At 35.7% G+C, this 22,209-nt stretch overlaps 1 protein-coding gene across 2 annotated transcripts in view; it reads left to right on the forward strand.

Annotated features, from left to right (window-relative positions):
- LOC149785280 (rho GTPase-activating protein 5-like) overlaps nt 1-22,209 on the forward strand; it is a 188,509-nt gene that overhangs the window by 128,346 nt on the left and 37,954 nt on the right. For both annotated transcript variants that reach the window (XM_089979150.1, XM_089979151.1), the window contains exons 21-22: nt 2,782-2,840; nt 5,926-6,084. In XM_089979150.1, coding sequence (XP_089835276.1) covers nt 2,782-2,840; nt 5,926-6,084 — 218 coding nt within the window. The remainder of the gene's footprint in view (nt 1-2,781; nt 2,841-5,925; nt 6,085-22,209) is intronic.

The raw sequence follows: 22,209 nt of genomic DNA on the forward strand, positions 1-22,209 counted from the left end.
AAGTCTTTAGCATTTGTTCAGATCCACCAATCCACCAGCAAATACGGCCAATCTGACAAAAAATAGAAAAGGTTTAAATGACTTTGACAAACTTTGACATAAATAGCTTTAAAGTTTTACAGATGATGCTGTGTACAAGCTAAAATAGATACCATATGAAAACAACTTTGCAAAAACTACTCAACAGAATTTGACCAAATTTGACAGAAAGCATTCAAGCATGAAGACCTTTTAAATTTATGCAAGTGATACCACTCTACCATCAGGTATGGTAGGAAACAGACAAATCTTTAAATTACTTTTCCAGAAAATTTTAATAGATTGAACCAAACTTGATAGAAAGCATCATGTACATACTAAATATACAAAATAATTTTCAGCTAATGGACTTAATATTTTATAAACTGAATGATTCTTGCCTTCATATGATCTTCGCTTATTAGTTAGGTTTTTTTGGTTAGCTGCTTGTAACTTTTTAATAATGAAACAAGTAACATTACATTTGTTGTGCAAGCCTACACACTGTGATTGTTAATATGAGACCACTCTTATCTCCTCAGTTGATTTAGTTAACTGCCTAATTTGTTGTAGATGACATCATATAATTCATATACATGTGTTAACTTTAAAATAATTTTTGTGGCAATAATGTTTTGTGACTTTATTTATTTTTTGTTTGGCAATGAGATTAAATTTGTCATGCTTAAATTCAAGGCCTTAAAATCCTTGAAAATTGATGTTTAAGTTTTGAAGTCTTTGAAAAATTATTGAAAATCATTTTTGTTCCCACTGAAATTAGTTTTGGACCAACTTTTGGTTGTATGGTTCCTGAAATATCAATATGACCATTTCATTGACATTCTTGCCATTTTGTATTGCCAATCTCCAGTGTTTCAGCTAGTTTTTAGTTTGTACTGTCATTCTGTATATAATTTTCACTTTTACTATCTGTATTTGAGGTCCTGGACATGTTTTTTTTGAAGCCCTGTAAAGTCTTGGAAAAGTCTTTGAATTTCACTCCAGTAATTGAACCTAGGGACATTAAATATGGTAACTACAGTGACCATCTTGAAAATCTTATTACTCCTCCTTCTGAATTGGAAGTCATATTGACATTGGGTTTTCATCACACTTTGTATGATATCTAAATGGGCCCAAGTGGCCATCTTGAGAATCTTGTTATCACTGCTTCTCCTGAATAAATGATTATATGAGCATGGAATTTTCCCTAAAAGGATTTTTATGATGATTAGATAGTTATCACTACGCCTTTAAAGTGGAAAATAATATGGATAATGGGTTTCATGATATGACTTAATATAATGTCTGGTAGGTTTTGAATGAAAATGGTGCATCTAGGATATGGCCATCCCAGTGGTCTTTTTGAAATCTTATTGCTATTCCTCATGAATGGAAACTCATATTAACGGGGGTTTTAAACACAAGAAATTTTATGATGTCTAGTTGGACAATGATAACTTGGATGTCCAATATGTCCATCACAGAAGCCATCTTGAAAATTCTGTTATTGCTACTCTTCCTGAATGGAAAGTCATATTGACATGGATTTTTTTTTACTGCATGACATCTTTTAGAGGTCTATTTGCACCTAAATAATATGGTGCCATTTGGACATACAATATGTACCACAGTGGTAATCTTAACAATCTTGTTATTACTCTAATAAATGGTTATATCAACATTGGTTCCAATGAAAATGCTGCCGACATGACATTGATATGGCCACCACAGCATGCATCTAGAAAAACCAACACTATTTCTCCTAACTCAAAGTGGCCATCATTTTAATCTAATTATTACTACTTCTCCATAATAAATGGTCATATTAAAATGGGCTTTTCTTCAAAAGACACATAATGCCTAATTAATCAAGAATGAAAATGAAGCTGAGGAGATGAGTTGACATCTTGATCTCTCTCACCTTCTCTCATATATATATATATATATATATAACACAGCACAGACTCACACATAGCTATTAAAGTGTTGGAATAAAGCAATTTCATAAACCAATAGTAGGAGTTCTCAGTAAACCCAAAGCATTGTTTTAGTCCAAAAAGTTGATGAATACTTCATAATTTGTATGAGTAAATATATTAATTCTTCTAGAATTATATCTGAACATAACTTTAAACTCTGATAATAGATTCCCAAGATATGAAACAAGATTGAATGCTTGTTTACAAAACCCCTTTATATACAAATCTCACTTGACCTGTGATGCATTAGAATGTTCTGGAACTCCCTAGATGTGAGTAATTTCTAATGGAAAATTCCATCAGGTTGTAAATTGAACATTTATAGTTAATGAACAAGATAGGCCTTGAACTCAATTTTTTTAATAAACTTATAAAACATGAGAAAAGTCAGGCAGGCAAAAACTCCTATTTCCACAACCTGCATTTACATTCATGATCCAAATCAGGTACAAAATATACATTATACATTCTTTACAAGACATATTACTTCGATACTGTATACAAGATATCTTATAAAGTATAAATGTAAATGGATTGAATTCCAGGCTTTTCTTTTTGGCCAGTAGAGCATCTGTTCCTTTGAGGAACTTTTTTAAATTGTATCTCTAATCCTAAGTAAATCTGCTGCCAAAACATATTGCAAAACCTTTGATATTTTTCTTGTTGGAAGATAGATAGGCTGCTAAAAATGTGTGGATGTTTTTGACGTTTCAAAGTTCCATGTAAATATTTCTCATTTGATTACTTTAAGGTTAATGGTGTTCATATCCTGTCTTTCCAGGACGTGGTTTCGAGGAGTATGACAACACTGGCCCTAAAGAATATGGAACACTACACAAGGTTAGACAAGAAGCATATATATATATTATATTTAAAATGAAAACTTCATTTTAGTCTTAAAGGAATACTGTGCTGCTCTGACAGCTAACTTGACAGCTACAGTTACCATCTTGAAAACCATGTTATTATTACTCCTCCTGAATTGAAGACTTCTTCTAATATCGAGTTGGTCCAAAATGAAAAGGGTGCCAATTTGATCCACTCCTTTTAGTTGGATGGTCGGTCGACATAGTTTTCATCAAAAGACTTCTTATAATGTTTGGTTCATCTTAAATCAAAATAGGACTGTTCTGGCATTCAATATGGCCATCACAGTGTCCATGTTGAAAATCTTGTTATTGCTATTTCTGATTGGATGGTCACTTCAGCATTGGGATTATTCTGCATGGACCTAAATGTACCAATCTTATATCCAGTATGACCTTATTGGCAGTAATCTTGAAAGTCTTGTTATCTTTGGAATATAAATACATAAATGTGGGGCTTCAACCAGGAAACATTTTATGATGTCTAGTTAGTTTTAAATTAATCTGGTGCCTCTGACATCAAACTTGAGCATCACAACAGCTGTCTTGAAAATTGCTACTCCTCATGAATGGAACGTTAGATTAACACGAGGTTTTCTCTTAAAGATTTCTTATTGTGTCTACTGGTTTTAAATGAAAATGGTATCAGTCTGAAATCCAATATGGTCACCATGGCAGCCATCTTGAAAATTTTGTTATGGCTTCTCCTGCAGGACAGAAATTCATATCAACAATTTGTTTTTACCAAAAGACTTGGTATGTCTTGTTGCTTATTTTGAAATATGGTGCATATCTGACCTCCAATATTGCCATTGCAGTGGCCATCCTTTATTCCTATTAGATGGATGCTTTTATTGACTTTGGGTATTCACCAGAAAACTTCTTGTATTGTATAGTTAGCTGTAAATGAAAATAATGCTGGTTTGACATCCAGTATGGCCACCATGGCTGCTATTTGGAGCATTTAGGCATTACAGCTCTTCCAAAATGGAAATTTATGTAGACATTGAGTCTTCATGAGTAGATTTTTTTTTTTTTTGACATCTAGTTGGTCCTCTATAAAAATGGTACCAATATGACATCCAGTAATACCACCTTGGACTCTACCACACCTATCCTATTATTGCTTCTACTGCTAAATATAAAGTCTTATTGGAATATTTTAACGTCAACAGAAGGCATGTTATGGTGTCTAGAAGGGCCTGCATAAAATAGTGCCGATCTGACATTCAGGATGGCCACCAATGTAGCCTTATTGAAAATCTTATCACTACTCCTTCTGAAATGATGGTCATAGTCATATAGGGTTTTCACCAAAAGACTTCAAATGATGTCTAGTTGGTCCTGAATCAAAATGGGGGCAGATCTTACATCCAATATGGCCACCATACTTAGCAGTTAAAAGGAAGAAATGGTTATATTTTGAATTCACTGAAATTCTTTTTTGATAAATATAGCATCAGCTCCGTTGAAGGACTCTTGTTGAATCTACCACATCTGGTGTTTTATTGGCTCTACTGGTCATAGACCAGAAGAGCTTATGGGATGGTTTTTCTCCATTGTCTATCATCTGTCATCCATCTGTCCATTAGCACAAGTTTATTATTGCTACACCTTCTAATCTACTTGGAGGAATACCTTGAAACTTTATACACACATTCATCTCTTAGTCTGGTTGGTCCTAAACGAAATTGGTGCTGCTTGGATATCCAGCGTAACATCCACAGTGGCCATCTTGAAAATCTTGTTATAGCTACTTCTCTTGAATGAACAATCATATCAAAATAGAGTTTTCACTGAAAGATTTCTAATAATGTCTGGTCGGTCATAAATGAAAATGGTGTATGTATGACAGCCTGTATGATCGTCATGGAAACCAACTTGAAAATCTTCTAACAGCTAAAACCTCTGAATGGATGGTCAGGTCAACATGCAGTTTTCACTAAAAGACTTTTCATTATGTCTAGTTGGTCCTAAGTGAAATGGGTACCAGACTGACGTTCATTATGGCTGCCAAAGTGGCCATCTTAAATATCTTACTACAGTTCTACTTGAACATTAAGTCCTGTTGATGTGGAGTTTTCACCAGAAGACTGGTTATGATGTCCAGCTAGTCTAAATGAAAATTGTGCCAGTCTCACTTCCACTATGATTGCCACAGTAGCTATCTTGAAAATCATGTTATTGCTACTCCTGAATGGAAAGTCTTATCCTGAAAATATTGTTTTTTTATACTCCAAATGGATGGCTATATCAACATGATGTGTTTTTACCAATAGTCCTTTTAAGATGCCTATATGGTTATACATGAAATGGTGCCAGTCATACATCCAATATGGCTGCCAGGATGACTGTGTTAAAAATGTTCTTGTCAGTACTCTTCTTAAAGGAATGATTATGATGACATGGGGTTTTCACCAAAAGACATAATGATATCCATTTTGTCCTTAATAAAAATGGTGCCAAGCTGACATTATGTGAACCACAGGAGCTAATTTGAAAATCTTGTTATTAATCATGAATATATGAGATGTTTTCATCACTCAGCAGTTAAAAGGAAGAAATAGTCTTATCTTCGATTCCTGGAAATTCTTTCTGCCCATTAGAACATCAGTCCCTTTGAGGGACTGATGTTCTAATTTTGTTATGATTTGTAATTGTCGCCTGACTTGTGCACAAAAGTTAGATACTGTATGTACTCATAAGTCATGTTCAACTGCAGACTGCAAAGATGCATATCTACCATCACATAATGTACCGGCAGATCTGGGTCAGTGCCATTTTAGTAATCAGTAAATCAAGCAGCATAAACCCTGATCTGCTGGCATATCATGCAATAGCATATCAGAGTCATTGTTTTGCAGTTGGTCTCCATTTATGAGTGACAATAGACGGTAGGATATTATGAAATACATCACAAGGTCCAGTATTCTGTATAATATTTTACCTTGGTTGCAATGAAATTTAGATATAACAATATGATTTTTTTGAGTCACTGGAGCTTCATTAAATCTGCACTATACTGTAACTTCAACAAAATGAAAATTTCCTTCTTTCAGTTTGGAAGTCAATCTGGAGGAGGGGCTGAGGACAGCTCAATTGATCTAAATGACAGTGGTAACTGGGGCACCTGGCTGAAGAAAAAAGCAGGCAAAGATACTGTGAGAAATAAAGAGAAAAAGGCAAAGGAGGAAGAGCGCAAGAGGATAAAGGAAGATGTAAGTACAGTATTCGTTATTTTATTTTAAAAATATCTGAAAAGGAAAATCTGCTCTTTAAGATAGAACCTGAAATTTTTTAATTGGTCTGCACCAAATTGGCTCAGTCTTAGTACTTAAAGAAATAGTCCAGCATTGTCACACATTGGGATCTTCACATTTTCAATGAACTCCATATTTTTATTAATGGTAAATGGGATTAGTTTGATTTTGCAGGGCTTAATGCCATTTTTCAGTACATGACGGGCCATACATGGCAGCCAGTATATATATTTGATGGTGGAAGAACCACTGACACATGGGAAGCTGCTGGCAAGCTTTCTCACACACACATGGTAGAGGTGGGATGTGTGTGTGTGTTTCATAAAGGCAAGTGCCTTAGACCATTCAGCAATCTGGAGCACTGTGGTAATTAGGTATGTCCTCAAACATTGGTGTTAATTTACAATACACACTGTGATGAGAATAATCAACTGTCTTCTTTCAGTAAGTTACCTGATCATAATACCTTAGGAGAACTTCTACTACCTCGCAAATCCAGCCCTCCCAGATTAATACATTTTAGCTAAAAAGCTCAAAGTTATCAGCCCACCAAGGTGGAAGTTAGAGTGATCTCCCCTTATACCGTGATTGGTCCCAAATCCTGTGAAATTGTCAGTTACTAGTTCTGCTCATGCCAGGTAGCACATGCTTTACAGATAGCAAGACCTTATAAAATTCATACAAGCTGATTTTTTTTTACCTTGAAAGAAGTTGGAAGAGAGTATACTCCATCTATAAATTTCCATCTTTTATGTTTTTTCTATTATCAGCAACATTGCTTCTGACTTTTAAGTGTTATCACTTTGCTGTCTTCACATACTTAGGTACCCTAGGTACTTACCTACACAGGTCAGAATGGCATCCCCTCACATTGCTGTAACCATATTAATAAATGCAGGTCTGGTGCGAGATACAAAAAACTCATTAAATATTGTTGTATAATTTCTGCTATGTCTGGATGCATACAGGTAAGTGTTCTATAGTCTTGTCTTAGCATCCCCTTCATTGTTAGATACATGACATTTTACTGATTTTACTTGTAACGAATGTAATTTGGAGTTTCCTAGGGGTAACATTGTCTCATAATGAATATTGTAGCATCCATGTCATTGACACTTCATTGGCCTTTTTTTATGTGCAGGTATGGTGTGTAATATAGAAAACTCATTTATATTACTGTGTTGCTCCCATCATGGTTAGATTGATACAGGCAAGTTTTCTGTACATGTTTAATGATAATGTCCACTTCATAAGTGACACTTTAGAGATTTCACCCATATAGGCAGGCTCTCCGGCTCTCGTATAGGTAACATGTTACTAGAATTGATTATTTAGTGTCCACTTTGTAAGTATTAATAGTGATGTTTAATTCCTTACATGTGCAGGCCTCTTGCAACCTTTTACAGGTAATTGTCATAGTGTGTAACTGCACAGACACTCCTTAGTTCATAAAGCAGGACCTGTGCAGCACTACACTTGTATATATTGTCTGCTCTGTTTTGTCTTACAGATTTAGACAGTGGTTGAGATCAGACTTACAACCACTCTACATTTCTCTTTGAATACATGTCAGATGTGCATATTACAGACATAAGTCAATGGGCCGCATTTTGATGGGTACTTAGGGGGAAGGTGCAAAAGCATACCTTGAGAGACAGTAGCATGAGCTTGCATTCAAAGGTTCAAAACCATATCATTTACTAGGGAACGAGACAGAGTACAACAACAGCATAAGTTATCATCTCACATATCAGAATTATGGACAGGCTACATGGCTCAGTATCTCGTACCCCATCCCAACCTCCGAACTGGACATCATTCCAGCCAAGATGGCCATGTTCATTCATGACCAGACTCAGCCATACAACACTGATCACAATGTGCCATGACCACAATTGATCATACATATCAGCCACCAGAAAAAACAAATTTTTCCAGATCCATGACTTGAAAGTACCACTAGGCACCTACTGCATACAATGCTCAGCTTAGTCCCTCAGTACTCAAGAACCCAGTAATACAGCAATCTAACCCTCATTGTGCTGTTAGGCACTTCCTGCGGATGATGACCAGTCTATACAGGCACTCTCTTGGATCAGTCTAACCTGCACAGTGCTGCTAGGCACTTCCTGTGTAGGTACTCTCATGGATCAATCTAGCCTGCATGGTATCTCTAGACATTTTAAGTGTTAGATGTCCAAATTGGTACCTCAGCTTCCAAGAGATGTCTCATCACTCATCTTCAAGTCTTTGCCACCCAAAGAATTGGGATTTTCTAAAGTGGTGTCCTCAGTGACCAATCCCATCAACCTTTGACATATCCTGGGCTAATGTATTGGTGGACTCATTGTCCTTCAAGAATCAACTAATACAAACAGAATGATCTCTTCATCCCCTTGCTTTCACTCATTAGGTGCCCAGTGGGATCAGCCTATGCTAAACTTATTGGCAACAAGGTGGATTGCCAAAATGCCAACCTTTTTTTCACCAGTCTCAGATCCAAAGGCCTGGATAAATGATGCTCTTGGAACAGACAAAGGTGTGTGGATTTCCAACACCTCAGGTCAGGATCTTACCAAAATATTCCTTCAGGAACAAACAGTTCTCGCAACCATTGGTGGAGAAATCCCTGAAGTGAGATGGCCTTAAAGGTATACAAAGACAGTGGAATATATTGTCACGGTGGTGTGCACAAGAACACTGCTGGCATCCATACCTCAATAGCTAACTTCCTATGGTTCTTTGATGATAAGTGTTTTGCACAAATCACAATAAAAGCTACTGTTCCATGATCACTGGTACGCTGTATTGTCATGGAAGAGAGGTTATTGAACAAACCAAAGACCTATCTGATCTTTTGTCCATTTGGATTACATGCACCTAAAAACATTGGATCCTTGCTCAAGTGGAAGCAATCATGGGATACTAACTTTGCTGAACAAGACACCATTTTAACTGCTTTCAAGAGCTTCATTGGTTCACCTCTCATATAAGTCCTGCCTCCATAACATGCTGATGAATGGCAGACAGAATCAGTGATTATTATGTACCCCTTTTTTTCTCTGTTAACTTTACATTGTCAGAATTGTGCAGTATTTTATGATACTGAACACTCATATTGCATGCATGTGCATGACACATGGGTTCTAAAGGAACTACTTTGTAAACAAACCATGTACACTCATGTAGTAGACTTTAGGTGTCAGTTTATTAGATTTGTTTGTGGATAAACTAGAACAGCTGTTTCATGTATTTGAAAGTAAAGATGATAAATTGATGTGGAAGAGTTTACTGAGTCACATATGAAACTTTAAAACAAGCAAACAAATGAACATGATATTCACAATGTTCACAACAAATGTGAGAGACACAGTATTGAAAATATTCTGATCACTTAAACAGTTATTTAGGAGAAATGTTCGTAACATTTCGTTAGTGGAATGGTACAGACTATGATCAGTGATCTCTTGGGTATATAATAATAGCATCAAAAAGCATACTGAGGGCAAGGGCTATCGCATATCTGTCAGATACATATCATTTTCTATGTGAAAGTACTAAATTCGTAGGGAGAAAAAGGAAATGAAGGTCTTGTAGGAAATATAAGAGCATCTGATCCAATATGCCAAAACGACGAAGCAGTCTTATCTTCGCTGGGTGAATGTATTGTGATACACCAGATGCTTTGCAATTTTCCGTGTTAACTTTGTCGATACAGTGTTTCGGATTTAGGATCGTGATAGATGCCATGATACTGAGTACAGGTCTTAACATAACTGGGAAAGCATGCAAGTGACCATGCATAAACATATATTCTTTAGCTGGTAATCTGAATGGAAAAAATATGCTTACATTTTTGCATCTTAAATTTCCTCAAAATGTACTTTCTTTGTTTTGCAAATCTGAATTAAGTGAGCTGTGTCATGGGTTCTCAAGCTTGCATTTACATTTATCGAAATTGTACAGTAATTTTGACTTCATTCCAAGTGCATTCTACTTACTGCACTCAAAATGAAATGAAAGTGAAATTCCACAGTGTCTTTTTGATAATTGCGATTGAAAGAGTTCATACTTTCCCACATTATGATTTCAAACATTCAGTGACAGAACAGAAATGCATATGCAACTGAGTCAAAACATGTCCCAGGCTCCCTTCTTAAATCACAGACACATGTAATTTGTGTGGAATTGAAACAACTAATAAATCAAGTGAAATTGAGTAGAATCAACAACAAATAAACAAAATCCATTCATTACATACCAACTGAAAAAGATGTTGCAATGCATATTCATTCACAATATGACTCTAAACTTCAAGTTTAAGTAGACAAAAATCTGCAATTTTTAAAAAAAACTAGTTGAGCATGCAACTTACCATATTTACCATATATGTTGGGACATTGTATTTATTGGGACACCATAAATTAAATTTTAAAGTAATTTTTTTGTGAACTATGTTCTGGGAAACATAATGTTGTGGGACACTTTATAAATCATTCGAAAATTACATGTTGGAAAATGCACTCCAAATGAAATTTTATTTAAAAAAATATAAAATTGTACTTGAGATAAAACTCTTTAATCCACTGCAGCATTATCTCAACACAACCCTTCTTGTGCACATGTATAATCCATTCTTTTGGTGCATGAATATTTGTTCATGCTGTGAAAAATTATTGTTGGAGGCAACACATCTCCAGAAGTGGAAACTGCAATGACTGAAGTCAGATTTTTAAAATCTGCACCAGTCATGCTAATTCTCATACTTTTAACCCCCACTGCTCTGGTGGCCTAGTGATTAGAGCATCTGCCTCAGATGCAGGAGGTCATGGATTCAATCCCCGGCTGAGTCATAACAAAGACTTTAAAAAATGGTACTAACAACTGCATCACTTGGCGCTCAACGTGAAGAGGTTAGTGTTAAGACTGGTCAGCCTGGTGTCAGGATAATGTGACTGGGTGGGACATCATGCTACATGTCTGCGGCATGATGCACCTGTGCTAGACATTACTGTAAGCTGCCACAATGCAGACATCATAGCGATATGACTGAAACATTGTTAAAACTATGTTAAAAATCCAAGCCACACACACACACTTTTAACCCCCATCTTATTGTCAGTCTGCCCAGCAGTGAGATCGAAGTACAGTAGAATTCCATCCATGGTAATGATCATTTTTTTTTTCTCTTCTGGCCTTCATGGATTCATCAAATGTTTTTATTTTCTCCAAATCTTCTGGGTGAAGCTGGGTCGTAGATGTCTGTGCACGTTCCATTGTTTCAATTTATTTTTAAAATTCTGTAAATAATGATGAAAAGGAACCAAAATAAGCTTCCATATATTGGATTACTTTGTATATTCAAATAAAAATTAAAAAAATCAGCACGCTTACAAGAAGCCAAAGTTGGCATTTTTTGTAATAAAATAACCTTTGTTCTTATACTCTTTTTAAAATAATCAGCTTATAAGTATCCAAAGTCAGTTTCTGAGTTTGGCTTGATATGTAATAAAAACAACCTTTGTCTTTGATGTCCTGTCAGTAAGTTCAAACAATGAGTTTACAGCTCACTGCCAGTTGTATTTATTCACCACCCAGTGTGCCCCCAGGGGTATAAAATTGAGGGTAAATAAACAACAACCTTGGTGTCAGAACTGGGGGTCAAAAATGTACTGACAAATTTTCACATGACTCATACTTTTTCAGCTTGAAATAGGATATTGCAACTTGCACAACATTCTCTCTCTCTCTCTCTGTGTCTGTCTGTCTGTCTCTCTCTCTCTCTTTAAACATACAAATAAACCAACATGCACAGTTAACAAACATATACATTGTCCATTCAAAGAATAATTTTATTAGTTCATTTTTCTTTTAACTGATTCGCCCCCGATCCCGTCTGTAGGCTTGATGAGGTCAAGGTCATTTAAGATACACCAACGTGGGTGGTATTACAAAAAAGCAGACAGGTATAGCTCTAAAATGATACCAAATAATCTGGAAGTTCTAGTTGCACTACAAAATAGAGAGGGGAAAAACCTCATTTTTTGGACCTGTTTTTTTTCTCACCCAAAATTCGCTTGTGGTTGGAATGCGATTTTGTGTTTGGATTTTAGACCTTTTGGCCTCAGATGTAAGGCAGACTGTTCTGAACTGTACACAGACAGGTGATCGTTTGCAAAAGCTATTATAAGGTGAGCATTTGGAATAAAGAGCGATCTCCATACGAAAATGATTATTAAGCACAAAAAAAACCAAAAAAGCTCCAACTTTTACCCTTATGCTCATGTGCAAGCAAAATAACCAATGGAAAATGATGTTTCTAATACAACTAGGCATTAGTCTCATGGAAAATCTGTTGAAAGCCGATGTATTACGATGTATTCAGAAATAGACCCCAAATACAAGCCAATACAAAAAGCCAAATAAGTCTTTTTAACCAAATGGCAGTTAATTTACTGCCTTTCATAAAATGTGTACTATCATCGGTTTCATTTGTACTTCATCCTGGAACACATTTATCCAAATATCAAGGAGGATAATGACTCGTCTTCTTTCTAATAAGTTACACTTGAACTTTAAGATCTATCTTTTATTGCAGCAAAGTTAAAAACCAACCAAATCTGCAATGACCCGCTGACTTTGTAATCCAAATGATGCATTTATCTCTGCAAGTTTACTGAATTTCTTTGTTGTGAAAAAATGTCTTGGGTTAAAATGTGATCTCCAGATATCTTGTGGCGAACGAGGGCAGAATTTTTACAATTCTAAAACCTGTCATGAAAGGATAATTCACTTTTGCAGTCTTCGCAATCACGTGATCAGAAGTCACACTGATAATCCTAATGGATGTGCCGTATTCCAGTCAAGGAAATTATTTTCTTCATTTTCCATTAAAGTTAGATCCACAGTTACTCTTTTGTGTTTTGCTTCTTTCACTTTCTTCACTATTAGTGCATGACGTTTTAATCTGGAGATCACTTTCTAGTGGAACAAGCATTGAGGTTAAACATCTAGATGACAGCTTGCTGAACTTGATGGAAATCATGTGAGAGCTCGCGAGATATGGGGAAGCTACTCCATCATAACAATTGCCTATGCTAGTCTGGTTCATTGTCTCATATGTTCCCTGTGCTGCACTTTGCTATTCTAATAGAGGAGCGCAAGGCAGGGAGCAAACAAAGCGGGGAACCAGTCAGTGCCTGTGCTCGAAGTATATACGATGCCATCCATCATCCAATGCATTGGGTATTAAATAAATCCTGATCACATTATGAAAATCCTTTATGTCGTAAAAACACACAACAACAAAATGTGTGCCTCAGTTTTCTCCAGTGTGCATCCTGATGCACAAATGTGCGTAAAGGGAAACACTGACCACCTGTGCATCTATTGCTTGGCAACTGTAGTTATAATTAATACAAATGGGCATTAATTTTGGGGGTAAATAGTATACACAGCAATAACTTGTGTTAATAGTACTTTTTGTAAACCATGCTAGCGTAAAGATTGTCACTTGCACTCAAGTGAATGTATTTTAAATAATTATTTTTATTTTGTGAGATACTATCATCTAGTTTACCTGGATATAATTCAGTCTTGGTTATTTTGCATCTAACACCATGTCATGCTTGGATGGCTTGGATGGCTGGTGTCATCATGCAGTCGGTTGATTATTTCCCACTTGTTTGCAATTTTGTTGGGTCCGGTTTTCAGTTGGATAACATATTGAAACCTTTGAGTACAACAAAACCCGATTTGTTTCGCAATGTTCACATCAGTATGGATGCTTACACTTCATATACGGAGTTCATGGATATATCTTATTCTTTAATGCTCAAGATGAAGAAGAAAAGACAAATAAATGATAACAATAAAAGATTCTTTTCTTCTATTATCAAAATAAGTGTTTATTTTAATCTACTTCATTGCAACGTGCAGTGGGGATTGGGGTGGCACAAATTCAGCACAAATTTTTTTTGTTTTTTAAGTCTTAGGACATTTGTCTGAGGTGGAAAAAATAATTTCACCTTAAGTTCTGAGGCAGGAAAAAAAATTATTTTATCATGTCCCAACATATACAGTAAATACAGTAGTTCAAATTTCGATGGGTGAAGTTATGTGTGCATTAATATTGTTGTTGTGTACTGATGAATCTGCGCTTGTGTATTTATTTTGAAATACAGCATAAATTCAGTAACGTTGTTTCTTGTAATGTACTTTTGTTTATATAATTAAGCCTTAGGTAGAATAAGAAAATGAGTATATAATAAAAAGGTTACTGCATTTGTATGGGAAAATATGAACTTGTTTTGTTGGATGGATATTCTGTTCTTCCAAGGTTGTGTAGTATTTATCTGAAAAAAAAATTGTTCATATTTTCCAGTACAGATGCAGTAACCTATAAATATTTGTGGACCCAACTACATGCAGTTCTGACAGCATTGTTCGGTATCACTAATGACAACACCTGCTTTCATTGCCAAGAACAGGCTTCCATTCATGTGTAATTAGACGTTAGTAATAATTCTTGTCTACTCTGGACAATTCATCTCCTGGACATCTTCAGGACCCTTAGGAGCTCTGATATGGTACCTGAGGAAAATCCACCCATTGAGTCAAGTGAGATCACACCTACTCTTGCCCTCTGCGAGGACAAGGATGATTTATCAACACAGACACTTTTGTCCAGGATAAAGCGGATTATTCATTCTGCATGTTACAAAAAACCCACACCAATGGATTTGCTTCTCAGAGAAACTGTTTTCTAACTTATTAACTGTGGTATGTTGATGTGAGTATACTTCTCCAATCTCAGAGATCTTTCATCCTAAAAGGTTCAACTCGATCCTGTATTACCTTTAGCCATGGTACAAAAAGTTAGCTTCCAGGTTCATTCAAAAGCTTCATAATTGATGTGGCTTTATGACTTCTACAGGATTTGGGGGAGGAAAAATATTTTCCTTTCAATGCCACACTACGATATATGGAGTCTATTCTCCAGTCTGGTTATCTCATATATCTTAGGGGTAAGGGTATGTATCTACCTCCACCTCTTAAATATTTTCCTAAAGTATATTACCGCTCCGGTGGCATAGTGGTTAGAGCATCCGCCTCGGAAGTGGGAGGTGGTGGGTTCGATCCCTGACCAAGACATACCAAAGACTTACAAAAATGGTACTAACAGCTGCCTTGCTTGGTGCTCAGCGTTAAGAGGTTAGTGTTAGGACTGGTTGGCCTGGTATCAGGATAATGTAACTGGGTGGGACATCATGCTACATGTCTGTGGCGTGATGCCCCAGTGCTTGACATCACTATAAACTGCCACACTGCAGACATCGTAGCAGTATGACTGAAAAATTCTTAAAGCTACGTTAAAAATTCTAATCACACACACATACACACATCACACACTTTTACGATCCAATTTTCAAGGTCAGAATCATTTTTCATTGTTAAGCAGTGAAAATTAAATTTTGAACAGGGAGCATTTTAGCTAATAGTTAATGGGGAATATACTGGTCCCCACTTTGACCCCATGTACGTTTGCTACAAATATTCCACTGAAGCTGATTATTGGGAGGGGAGTATACTGCTCTTTACTGGACCCTTCATTTACCAGCCATACCTCAGCTAAAAATTAACCCATTTAAGCTGATGTTGGAGCATCCGCCTCTGATGCAGGAGGTTGTGGGTTCGATCCCCGTTTGAGTCGTAATGTTTGGTTATAACAGGAGACAATGAATTCATTGTAATTACTCTGAAAAACGAGGTTTGGTGGAGGACTTTCAGCTTGGTCTTAAATGAAAAATATATTATTTTGGTTTCCCTGACTGTGATAACTTCAGTAGCTGCTTCTCATGAACTGATGGCCATTTCAGAATTTTTATCAACAAAACACCCCAAAAACAAAACTTCTTTCTTGAGTATATAGTTATTCCTATATTAATTGATGCAGATCTAACCTTCAAAATGGATGCTGGGGAGGCCATCCTGAAAATTGTTTAATACTTCTCCTAAGTGGATGATCCTATCAGTATTGGGAGGTTTTGCTAATAAAATACAACAATATGTAGCTGATTCTGATTGGAAGCGGGAGGTTGTGGGTTTAAACCCCAGCTGAGTCATACCAGAGACTTACAAAAATGGTACTAACAGCTGCCTTGCTAGGCACTCACCATTAAGAGGTTAGTGTTAGGACAGGTTGGCCTGGTGTCAGGATAATGTGACTGGGTGGGACATCATGCTACATGCCTGTGGCATGATGCCCCAGTGCTAGACATCACTATAAACTGCCACACTGCAGACATCGTAGTAATATGACTGAAAAATTGTTAAAGCTACATTAAAAATCCTAATCTCACACACACAAACACACACTCAGAATGGGGTTTTCACAAATAGAATACAGCATTATATAGCTGATTCTGATTGGTTGAGCCTTTCAGAATGGGGTTTTCACCACATAATGCAAAATTATATAGTTGATTCTGATTGGATGATCTATCAGAATGGGGTTTTCACCAATAAAATACAACATTATATAGCTGATTCTGATTGGATGATCCCATCAAAATGGGATTGTCACCAATAAAATACAGCATTATATAGCTGATTCTGATTGGTTGATCCTTTCAGAATGGGGTTTTAACCAATATAATGCAAAATTATATTGCTATTTCTGATTGGATGATCCTATCAGTATGGAATTTTCACCAATATAATTCAACATTATATACCGGTAGCTTAATCTTGAATGAAAATGATATTCATCTGCATCAGATTTGGCATCATAATGATCATCTCGAAAATCATGTTATCACTGCTGCTCTTACATGAATGGTGGGATTGACAAGGAGTTATCACTGAAACACTTCTTCCATTATTGAATTGGTTGTGAGTAAAAATGATCCAGATCTTACCACCAAAACATATTGACAAATTTGTGAAGGAGCTTGAAAACCAGACCTAATTGACACTGAGGTTAATTCAAGGTCATTGTATACATTTTTTTTACTTCACTGAGCTTATGAACACTGTGATTAGTGTATTTTGACCATACTTTGTATATATTTACATTCCAGTTAACAATTTTAGAGTCAAACTTTGTTATTGATTTTAAAGTCAGAGGTCTTGACTGTGGGTTTTAGCTGTACTGGCTTGCGAACATGACAACACAAAGACAGTATGAATCAATTTTTATGTTACCTGGAATGTGTAAGAAAATATTTAGAGTGACTCTTGTATCATCATCATTATCTGAATATGTGCTCCTGTGAGTTTTATTAGATAGAACTCATTTTTACTTGGAGTTGGATGCATGGAACTACAGTAGTCATATATTTCTAATAGGATCTCCATGATACCTGTACAGAAGATGCTCATAATGACAGATCACTACTCTAATAATTTTACTTATGCTGGTCAGTGTTACACCTTGATTGAGCCCAGGGGATATTTCCCCCACCACAACATACCATTAACCCTTGTAAATTTATCAATTGCTATATTTTTATCATTTCAATGGATCAGAGGTACAGATAAAATGTCTCTGTTATATCTCAGCCAAAGTGCAACACTGTGGTCAGAGACCAGAAGAACTTTTGCTTTGGGCTTCTGTATAGTGTTCTGGCATCTTCCAGCACCTGGTGTCCATTAGCACAACTTTTTATCATTATTCTTTCTAAACCATAGGAGGATTGCCACAAAATTGTACAAATACATTCATCCCAAGGTATAGTTGGTAGTTGGTCCAAAATGAAAATGGTGCATGAAGGATGCCAAATATGGCCACTATGGCAGCCATTTTGAAAACCTTGTTATTGCTTCTACTCCAACATGGGATTTTCAGTGGAAGACTTCTTGTGATGTGTACTTGGTCCTAAATGAAAAATTGCCAATATGACATTCAACAGAGTTGCATTGGTGGCCATTTTGAAAATTTTGAAGATTTTTTTTTATATAAGTATGTCCTAAACAGATGGCTGTAATGTTGTGGGGTTTTCACTAAAAATAAAATTCCTATAATGTCTGGTGGGTCCTGAATGAAAATAGAGTCCATCAGATTTCCTGATTTCCAATCTGGTCACTACAGGGCCATTTTTAAAATGTTATCGTTTCTTATCCTGATTTTGTCTTATCTGCATGGGTTTTTCACTAAAATACTTCTTATGATATCTTGTTTGTCCGAAATGAAAATGTTGCCAACCTGATGGCCATTATGGCCACCCAGGTCATCTTGAAAATCTTGTTATTGCTTCTCATCCTTCAAAATGTCTGGTTGTTTTGATTTGAGAGGGGATCTTTGCTAAAATCTTCATATAATATCAAGTTGATTGTAAATGAAAGTATTGCTCATGGACATTCATTATGGTGACCATCTTGAAAATCTTGTCATGGGCTTTTCACTAAAAGACTTCATATGATGTCTCGTTAGTCCTAAATGAAATGGGCATTGAGCTGACATGCAGTATGACCACTACATTGGCAAACTTAAAAATTTGTTTTGCTACTCCTGCAGAATGGATGGTTGTATTGGCATGGGCTTATCACTAAAAGACTTATTATAATGTTTAGTTGGCCATAAATGACAATGGTACTCCTCAGACATTCACTGTAGCTGCCACAGTTGACATCTTGAATACCTTGTTATCACTAATCCTCTTGAGTGGATCATTGTATAACAAAATACTTTGGTTACCAAATTTGGTATGTTGAAGTTTTCCATAAATATCAGAGCTGGTTTTAATACAGAAAGGAAGAAGAGATGGTCTTTCTTGGATTCCTGGATATTCATTTGGTGAGTAGAGCATAGTTACTTTGATGGTTTCAGATTGTTAGAATTTCTGCTATTTTCTGAAGCTAGCTGCTATTTATGACAATCTTTTGAATGGAACGTATCTTGCAGTTTTTAGAGGATCTTTGTAAAACTTGGCACTTATTATGGTCACATAGTAAAGACATGCTTTTTAGCAAATATTTGTGATCTCATGATTTCTGTGGGAGTTATTGCCCTTTTTTACTTGCATCTGGATGCCGTATGACAAATTGTGCAGTTTGCAGTGGATTGCTCTGTTTTCAAAGAGTTATGTACTGTTAGACTTTAATATAATTCATTTTAATAGAAAATGTTCATCCAAGGTAATTGCTTAAATATATTTTTTTCTGAATTTGTTGCAACATAAAGAGAAAATCGAATAATTTAAACATTTATAATTCAGATTATTGTGTGTTCAGAGAGATACTGGTCTTTGCCTATGATGGTACATAAGGGACATTAGTTGTCATCCTGTTGCAAGTTGTACAAGTCATTAGATCTTTTTTTCTTCATTTGGATGAGTTATATACATAATTAGGTCTGAGACATACATTTAGAATATAAATAACTTGGGTCATTCACCTGCAAAATCACAGCACTAACATCATTACAAAAGGATATAATTGTTTTTACAATTTCTTCATCATGATGTTGCTTTTGAAGAAAAAATTATCTTCAGTTTTGTGAAAAGAATAGTGAAAAAGTCCAAGTCTTTAACTGCATAAAATACATCACGTTTTTTTAAAAAAAGAATAATAAACAGCAAAAAAATGTATACTGGATTGCTAAACCCTGCCTGCCCTACATGTGTGAATGATGGCCATATATGGTACTTGTATGCCTTACTTATGACCATGTTGAAATCTAATGACAGTATTCAGTGTGTTAGAGGTGGATGATTTTTCTGTTCTGAAAAACATATTCATTACTACTGTAACAACCCAGGAGAGCCTCTTGACTATATTTACTCTGGGTTGCCCATAGTTACTAGTCGGTTATCATCAGATTACAATATGAATGAACCATGCTTAGATCAATACATGACCTATATATACCACCTGGACGAAGCCATGAAGGGAGAACTTGTGTATTTCTCATTTAGTGAAGTTATTACCTGTAAAACTTAGACTAGCCTAACAAATGCTTGAGCAGTTGTTCACAAAATATATAGTGAGAGAGACCTAGAGAGGCATTGTCACACTGAAGGGAATAGCTGTGACAATAGTTTTGATAAATCTAAACTGGATTCACATTAACACTGAAATAATAATTATATTACTGCACAGTACGATTGATAGTTTGTGCCTACATAAACATTTACTCTGTTTATATTTTAGATTTAATTAGTTACACGGAAAGTAAAGAAAATATGTTACCTGTTGACATTGTAATTTATAGTCATGTTAGATCTACAGTACCCATTGATCAGGAATCTTCATATATTATCCCCACCATATCATTTGTTTTTTACCATTGTTCATCGTGCATAAGGCATAACTTATTATTACCTTTTTGTTGTGCTATACAGCCTTACAGTGCTGATGTGCCATAACAATCCCAGTCATTGAATCAGTCAATGTTAGTTTTACTCTTTTTACCCAAGCACAATTAACTTTGCAATTAACATACATACATACATACATACATACATACATACACTACAATAGGTGAAAACATAAAGTGTCATACATAAGGAAAGAATAGACAAAGCTTGATTTATATCTCAAAAGGGTTTTGAATCATACAATCTCAGATTTCTGTTTTGAATTTTTTTAAAATTAACATTTTTTTTGAGCAACTGTGAAAGTCCTGACCTGATATTTAACATGTTTACAACACATTAATACAATCTGTACTACTTCCCTATCGGAGTTATAACCCCATACCATGTTGCCAATCATATTACCTTTGTTAGTCACATGCAGGTTGACAACAATGAATTTCTTTGGAGATGATTAGTGGGGATTAAATGTTTGTCTAACTGTATACTTAGTGGGGATGAAATGTTTGTCTAAGTGTATACTTAGTTGGGATTTAATGTTTGTCTCAGTTTATAATTAGTGGGATTTACTGTATATTTCATTATGAGTAAAATATACAACTACACTGGCCACAGTAAACTTTGTCAATGTGGAAACCTGGATTCTGTATTATACATTCATTGGAAAGCCATATTCAATGCAGGGAATGCTGTGTTAGAAAATTCATTGTAAATTAGATATATATTCTAAACATGAAATCAACCCAGAAGACATGTTAGTGTTTGGAATTCATCTGATCATTTTCAGATTTCAATGTACTAGTTATAATGATCTATAATACTTTATATCCATTTAATATTCCTTGAAAATACAGCCTATTGGAATTGAAACATAATGTTGCATCAAAAGCAATAATTGTATTCAAGAAAAGTTTGATAAATTCTTTTCCCATTTAAGGAGGGATCATTAAGTGTTGACATATGACATGGGCTGTGGTAGTTCAGCTACACTAGGTTGCTCTGTAGAAACTATACTGTATAATCGGTTGAAACGATCTGCTAGCGTGTTGGATTCAGAGCTGGAGGAAGTGAAGCCAAAGGTTTGACCATTGTTCAGTGCAGGGATGTCATCATTAATTGTTAAACTGATATGTAATATATATTTAAATTTATGTCTTGGTGTATCAAATCACCTTTAAGTGGGAATACAGTGGAACAAGTTCTTTTCTTTAAAAGCATATTGGCCTTAATTTCCTTCACTATGAGGTGACTAACAGCGCCTAATTTTAAAGCAGGATTAAATGTCCTAAAAGTTTTGCTAAAGTTTTCCTAAGGGACATTCAAAAAATATTTTCTTTTGAACAGGGAGCATTTTAGCTAATAGTTAATGGGGAATATACTGATCCCCACTTTGACCCCCTGTACCTTTTCTACAACTATTCCATTTAAGCTGATTATTGGGAAGGGACTATACTGGCCTCTACTGGACCCTTCATTTACCTCCCATACCTCAGCTAAAAATTGTCCCATTTAAGCTGATTATTGAGAGGCCGTATACTGGTCTACACTGGACCCTTCATTTACCGCCCATACCTCAGCTAAAAAATTATCCCATTTAAGCTGATTATTGAGAGGGGGTATACTTTTCTATACTGGACCCTTCATTTACCGCCCATACCTCAGCTAAAAAATTATCCCATTTAAGCTGAGTATTGAGAGGCCGTATACTGGTCTATACTGGACCCTTCATTTACTGCCCATACCTCAGCTAAAAATTATCCCATTTAAG

Source organism: Sinohyriopsis cumingii, chromosome 13, assembly GCF_028554795.1.
Source record: "Sinohyriopsis cumingii isolate HCF-2022 chromosome 13, ASM2855479v2, whole genome shotgun sequence".
Classification (NCBI taxonomy): domain Eukaryota; kingdom Metazoa; phylum Mollusca; class Bivalvia; order Unionida; family Unionidae; genus Sinohyriopsis; species Sinohyriopsis cumingii.